This window comes from Cornus florida, unplaced genomic scaffold (assembly GCF_030987335.1).
Source record: "Cornus florida cultivar Cherokee Brave unplaced genomic scaffold, ASM3098733v1 CherokeeBrave_3.0.0_Hap2_Chr03, whole genome shotgun sequence".
NCBI classification, from domain to species: domain Eukaryota; kingdom Viridiplantae; phylum Streptophyta; class Magnoliopsida; order Cornales; family Cornaceae; genus Cornus; species Cornus florida.
Window position 1 is genome coordinate 46,575,115 of NW_026775573.1, and position 7,114 is coordinate 46,582,228.

Here is a 7,114-nt window from a genome sequence, read left to right on the forward strand (position 1 = left end):
GTTATTTGAAAAGTATATATTATTATTATAAAAAAGTATATATAAAAAATACAAAGTGTAGTTAAAAGTTGACTTTTAAAAAAGGTGTTAGTAGTTATTTAAAAAGTCACATTTATTTATTAACATAAATTTAATGATTTAATTGTATATAAATAATAAAAAATAACTTTTAAAAGAGGTGGTTATTTGAAAAGTATATATTATTATTACAAAAAAATATATATAAAAAATACAAATAGAATAACACTTTTATAAGATATATATATATCTATATATATCTATATAAAACATAAAATTAAATAAAAATTAAATTCATGTGGTACAACGTACAAATGACCAGTGATTTAGCACCACTTGAACAAAAAGTCAAAAGTTCCTCCAATTCTCCGCTAAATTTCACATCGCCGTAGATGACACCGAGAAGCTAATCTCTGCTTCTCTCTCCACTGAAACTGAAATCGGAGAAAACAAAAAAATGGACACTCCCTACCCAAAACCCATAACCCCAACCCAAACTCGCATTGGCTGGATTGGCATAGGCGTGATGGGCTCAGCCATGGCCTCTCGCCTCCTGTCCGCTGGCTACTCCGTCACCGTCTACGCTCGAACCCCTTCCAAAGCCTCTCAACTCCAGTCCCAAGGTGCCCATCTCGCCAATTCTCCGTTCGATGTCGCCAAAACCAGCGACTTAGTTTTCACAATGCTGGGACACCCAGCAGATGTTCGACAAATTGTCTTAGACAACGAAAACGGCCTCCTTGCCGGCCTAAACCCAGGAGGAGTAATGGTCGACACGACCAGCAGCCATCCTGCTCTTGCCCGGGAAATTTTTGCGGCTGCCCGTGAAAAGAATTGTTGGTCTGTTGATGCTCCAGTGTCCGGTGGCGACATTGGGGCGAGGGAGGGGAAGTTGGCAATATTAGCGGGCGGAGATGGTGGGGTAGTGAAGTGGTTGTCGCCATTGTTTGATGTGATGGGGAGGGTGACTTATGTGGGCAATGCGGGTTGTGGGCAAAGCTGCAAGATAGCTAATCAAATTACGGTGGGAGCGAATTTGGTTGGGCTGAGTGAAGGGTTGGTGTTTGCAGAGAAGGCAGGGTTGGATGTGAGACAGTGGTTGGAAGCGGCTAGGGAAGGGGCGGCAGGGTCGATGGTGATGGAGTTGTTTGGGGAGAGGATGATTGGGAGGGACTTCAGACCTGGTGGTTTTGCTGAGTACATGGTGAAGGATTTGGGGATGGGCGTTGATGTTGTGGAGCCAGAGAGCGACAAGGTGGTGGTGTTGCCTGGAGCTGCATTGTCCAAGCAGTTGTTCTCTGGGATGGTGGCTAATGGGAATGGAAAGCTTGGCACTCAAGGACTGATTACCGTTATAGAGAGGATCAATAGCAAGTGAGTCTCTCTCCCTCTCTCTCTCTCTCTATATATATATATATTTGGTGCTAAGGAGTTTGGGAGCTGTATGTTAGTAATATGAAGATGCAATTGGGTTCATTAGATTTGAGTGGTTTTCAGTTGGAACTGAAATAATGCTTGACAAAGTGAAAACAGTGTATCTGTTCATGTATTTATTGGATTGTCATTATGCTATACTGAATTGTGTTGTGTTTTAAGACATTATCAATGGATTAGTAGGCCCATAACTACTGTGAAGCTATGTCATAGGTACCTTGCCACACACATTTGCACATAGCAAGAATGGCTGAATTAAGATGATTTTGGATGCAAAAAGTTTGAATGATTTGAGACTTTCAAGCATTTGTTACATAGACAGAAAGAAGATAGTAAAATTTCATGCTTCAGTTATCAGGATCATGTGAACAACTTACCTTTTAAATATATAGCTTTTGTACCCGATTTATAAAATTTAGGTATGTGTTATGAATGGTTTCAACAGCAGACAGAAGAAGTTGGACATTTATATGTTGATCTCAATCATGGACATTTTTTTATCAGTACCACTCTTAATCAGATTTCGAATTTCAAATCTCCTGTTAAAAGAAGTCATTAGTACCTCAGTTTATACGGTAACAATAACAATTACTCAATAAAATTACTTAAATCACACATACGCACATGCATTGGTAAAGGAAATAGTAAATGACAGGAAAAAACAATTTTATCCTTCGTGCTTGCGTTTAGGATCAACAAAATGCTAAAATTCATATCTACAAGCATTAGTATAATGAATAATGCATTTAATAAATTTTAAATGAGACTCTATAGGATTAGTTTGATATCTGACATGTGGTTCATTCTCTGAATGCGATATCTAAAGGTTAGCAGTCAATTACATTAAGCTGTCTATCACGCTCTTTCATAAGGATGGATACCCTGAAACAAGCCTAATGTTAAAAAGGCTTGGGAGGTTCACTTTGAAGGTATCCCCATGTTTCAACTTGCCCAAAAACTCAAGTTGGCTAAAGCTGAGCTTAAAGTTCTCAACAAAAACAGTTTTGATAATCTTCCAAAGTAAAAGTGAGGACTAAAGCTGAGGACTTGTACAACATCCTGCAAGGGATTGATGCTAGTCCTACATCCCATGAGCTCATAATTAAGGAGCAAACTGTCCTAAAGCAGTTTATCCAGCTCAACAAAGTAGTGGGCAGTTTTTATAAACAAAAGGCTGGAATCAAATGGTTCCAGTTGGGGGATCAAAACACAATCACAGAAAGCATTCCAATTGAATCTTCTTTATCGAAAAAAGATGGTACCCTCACTACGTCTCCCTCGTCTTTTGGGTTACTCTCCTTCTATTGATAGTAACTTGCTGAGTCTTGTCCACCAATTTATTTCTAACCCCATTTCCAAGTCTCTGGGTCAAAACCTTATTGCTGCCATCACAGACCAAGAAATTCTGGACACTTTCTTCTCCCTTAAAGGATTGCAAAGCTCCAGGGCCAGATAATTTCGATGCTCTGTTCTTCCACTGAGATGGGTATGTCCTTGGAGTCAACTTCTGTAAAGCTGTCATTCTTTTTTCCCCTCTAATTCTCTTCTTTCTGAGGTTAATTCCACTTCAATTTCTTTGATCCCCAATGTTTCCTCTCGTACTAAAAATACTGGTTGTCTACCAATATCTTGTTGTAAGACAATCTATAGATAAATGCATTGCTTGGAAGTTCTTAGGACCGATAACTCGAGGCTCTGATAGAGAGTCCGTGCAGGGCCCTTGATCTATACCTAGAGGGGGGTGATTAGGTCTTGTAAGTTGGATAAGCTAATTTTAACTACTTTTTGAATTTAAACAAACTTGATGGAAATTGAAATTCAAATAATAATAGAGAAATAAAAAACTACTCAATCCATTATCCACGCATGCAAATAACAATTTCAATTTCAATCCATTATCCACATTGTAGCCTAGTGGTACTTCCTCGCCTTCAAATGTAGAAGGTTGAGGGTTCAAGTCCCCACTAAGGTAAGTGGGTGTGTGAGTGTGTTTCTTGCCAAGGTAAAAAATAAATAAAAAATTAAAAAGAATAAAAAAATAAAAACAATGGAAACAGATTTTTACGTGAAAACCCCAAATGGGAAAATCCACAAGACCTATTTCACGCAAACTGAATCCACTATGAAAAAGAAGGATTACAACCTAAGTTAACAGTTTCGAAGTCCTAGAATCCCCTGGTTACCTCCATGAAACAGATCAACCCACCAATTCTCTATGAGTCTCCGAGCACATGATCCGCTTATCAACAGAGTTTGCTCCTCTCGAATCTGCTTCTCCAACGAGTGATTTAGTTTCAATCACCAGTCGTCCAGATCAGTCTTTGATTAATTGGAATGATTATGGTGTTATTCAGTTGAAGTCCGCAGCGATAAATGTCAACAAACAATGAAAAACACTCACCAATACTAAGATTTGTGAGGGCAAATAAAAATATGATCCACACCAGAACCCAATATAATACTCTCTCTGTATGTATTCTCTGCACGCATATGTTCTGCCTTGAAGTAGTATATATAGGCAAAATAGAGAGAGATTAGGGTTTGCTATGTTCTAATTCAAAAAGGAAACTGAATTTCCACAGTTATCAATCGATCGAAGTGTTTATCGTTCGATTGACTCAATTCCAGTGGTTCTTGATTGATGGCTTGATCGATCAAAGTGTACTGCATATTTTAAGCTATATAATTGGTACCTTGAGGCTAGTAAAATTAGATCTCTAAACTATACTTATCAAACATTTTGCAAAGCTCAACATCAAGACCATTTAAATCTAAACTTTCGGTCTTAGGGAGAACCACATGGCAATGGTGCCTTGCGTTTTTTGAACCTAATAATATAAAGCTTTTGCCGATTCTTTAAGCAGTTGAGACAACCTAGATAAACAGCCACGGATTCTGTAGGCTCAGTTCCATAGAAATGAGAATGAAACATTTGTTTAATGGCAAACTGATGTATCAGGAGAAAAAGAGTCACCAAAAGGAATTTTGGGGGAAAGCCTTATTTTAAGAAAGTTATTCAACCTAACTTTTCCACATTAGACTATGAAATGACCAGTGTGTTTTAAGTGGTCGAAGTAAAATCTTCTCCTGAGAAAGAAAGAAATTTTGGGACTCGATAGCTCTTGGGGAACTCAAATCAGTCTATATAGTCTGGATATGATTTCTTATAAATTGGTTTACCCACTCTCGACTTGGTCTCTATTGATCCAACATGGGCTAACGCTGACGCTGCACCTGTGGTTGAGATAAGGGTACATTTTGACAGATTAAATTTTTTAACATAATCTTGTTCCACTGGGTGTGGAATTACCTGTAGGTGAGGCTGAAAGGTGGGATTTGGCGTCTCCAGTGAACTTGCTCATACCCATTCCAATATGTTGTTTATTTAGTAGTGGTTGATTGATTGAAGTTCTTATCATTCAGCACCTGAGCAGGCTGAGGAACCACCTGAGGGTTGAGGCTGATGCTGAGCCTGCATTTGTTGTTGCGGCTGCATCTATGCTGGCTCTCGAGTCTAAGTGTATAGTGGTGGCGACCAATTAGGTGAATGCCACAGGTTGCTGCATAATAGGTGTTGGTTCAGCCTAAACAACTAACTGGTCTATTCTGATGTTGTTCGAACCTCGATGACAAAGTTGAGGGAGTTGTTCAAGTTTATGGCAGAGTTATGGTGAGGCTCTAAGGCATAAAAGCACCGTGAACCTCTTATGTGTTATATCTTTCGTTGGACTCTTTAAGTCCATTTTTTGTGCCAGGTCAAATTGGCTTGTGATTGCTAGACTCACCTTCATGCCGGGGGTCTTGTTATGGTAGATTTTGGGATCTTGATCTGGTGATTCACATGAGATTGAAGTATTTGACACTATTGAAAGATTTTAAAATCTTTCGGTAACTGATGTTGTTTCCTATCATTAAAGATTTTCCTTCACTGATTCCTCCATTAAATCTTCAATAGACAGGTCTCACGTGTTCCAAAATTGTTCTATTTGTTTTTACATGGGCGTGCTAAGTCAAATTCTGACTCAGAAGAACCAAACTATCCTTATACGTGATCTGTCTAAATAGACACAATCAGTCCGGTTAGCAAAAAATGCTGGGAAATAAGGATGCCCCTTCCCCTAGTATTTTCTAGCCCTCTGGAACGATGACTTTGTAAACAAACAAGTTTGATAATGAAATGAGTAACAACAGCATATTGAAATGAGAATAACACGAAACTCATATCATTATCAACCATCTCACGAAACTCGTATCATTATCAACCATCTCACCAATGGGCATTAGCCCAAATGGTATGACTTTTCTTTCCCAAAGGTATTTGTGGGTGTTTGTTTGAGTTTTCGAAAGACGAGAAAATATATATATATATATATATATATATAGGACAATGCTTAGGTCTTCAGTAGTGAGGATCTGCAATATATTTTCACCGCTTATGTGGTCCAATGAAAAGAAAACATGTCCTCTTTTATTAAAGAGATCAGAAAAATAAAATAAATTGGATCTTACCCGAATGAGATCAGGCAAAATGGGTTCAACACTTTATTTTTTATTTTTCCCGAACTTGTTCTTCCAAATTATAAACCTTGCTTTAGTATAGTTGCAGAAGGATCAAAACCAAGAGACCTTGAATCTTTTTAAGAAGCTCGTGTGAAACAAATTCTGAACAAACTTGATCAGTCCTTGCTTCTAACTCCATATGTAGTTTGCTCTAGGGCATGATTTGATTAAGTTATCACTTTTGTTTGATAGCATTCATGACGTAAAATAAATTTTCTAAATTTCAATCTCAAAGAAAGAGAGAGAGAGAGAGAGAGAGACCTGCTCCAATTTCAACATTCAATAAACCGAAAAACCAGAAGACTAATCTCTTTGGATTTTTTCAATCACCTCTACTATCCTATACAAGTATTGATTCAGTCTAAGACGGAGGCTTGATGCTCCAAGAGTTTGCGTGTGTATATATATGTGTGTGTGTATATTTATGTGTGTCTTCTTCCTGTCCTTGGTAATTACGTGCTTGTGTTCCTGTTGCAAGAACCCATGACAGGTGTCACAATATGGCCCGGGTTAGGAGATGATATTGGGTGAGCGGGAATACACAAATTGGTCCCACTTATGAAGGAATGCTCTCAACAAATTGATTGATCTGGATGCTTTTCATGGGTGACTTTTACAATGTTTGAGAAATTATTATATGGTCCTCATGGACCAATCATTGGTTGACGCTTTATCCAGCCTTTTGATTATGTACCACTAGATGGAACCATGTAATAATTTTGCCCAATATTTACTACTAGGCGAGTTTTTGGTCTAAAAAGTTCTAATCGCAATTATTGTGAGAATCAATAATTCTTTTTTTCACTTTCAAAACTTGTCCTTCCAAATTATAAAGCTTAATTTATTATAGTTGCAAAAAAATATTAAAACAAGTATGAAAGCAAAGAAACCTTGAATCTTTTTAAGCATCTCGTATCTAGGATATGATTCGATTAAGTCATCACTTTTTGTTTGATCAATCAGTCTGCCATTGTGTCTTATTCAATTTGTTAAACTAATGGTTCAATCAGTCAACTAGTTATGATTGACGTAAAACAAAATTTCTAAATTTCAATCACTCCCAGAGAAAACGAGTGAGTTGTTCCAATTTCCACATTCAATA

The 7,114-nt window shown here is 37.7% G+C and overlaps 1 protein-coding gene across 2 annotated transcripts; it reads left to right on the forward strand.

Moving 5' to 3' along the window:
- Window positions 1-326: 326 nt before the first annotated feature.
- On the forward strand, window positions 327-6,816 carry LOC132300419 (probable 3-hydroxyisobutyrate dehydrogenase-like 2, mitochondrial). Of its 2 annotated transcripts, none has more exons than XM_059797466.1 (2): window positions 327-1,392; window positions 6,491-6,816. In XM_059797466.1, exons 1-2 carry the CDS (start codon window positions 476-478, stop codon window positions 6,531-6,533), a joined length of 960 nt encoding a protein of 319 aa, XP_059653449.1. In that variant the 5' UTR covers window positions 327-475; the 3' UTR covers window positions 6,534-6,816. The 2 variants fall into 2 exon arrangements, with proteins under 2 accessions (XP_059653449.1, XP_059653450.1); XM_059797467.1 differs by having other exon boundaries at window positions 6,503-6,816.
- The last annotated feature ends 298 nt before the right edge of the window (window positions 6,817-7,114 follow it).

Bases quoted from the DNA above. Each gene is read 5' to 3' on its own strand.
- LOC132300419 (XM_059797466.1), top strand. From the start codon at position 476: ATGGACACTCCCTACCCAAAACCCATAACCCCAACCCAAACTCGCATT. The intron at 1,393-6,490 runs GTGAGTCTCTCT...TCCTGTTGCAAG, and splicing joins ATAGAGAGGATCAATAGCAA to AACCCATGACAGGTGTCACA.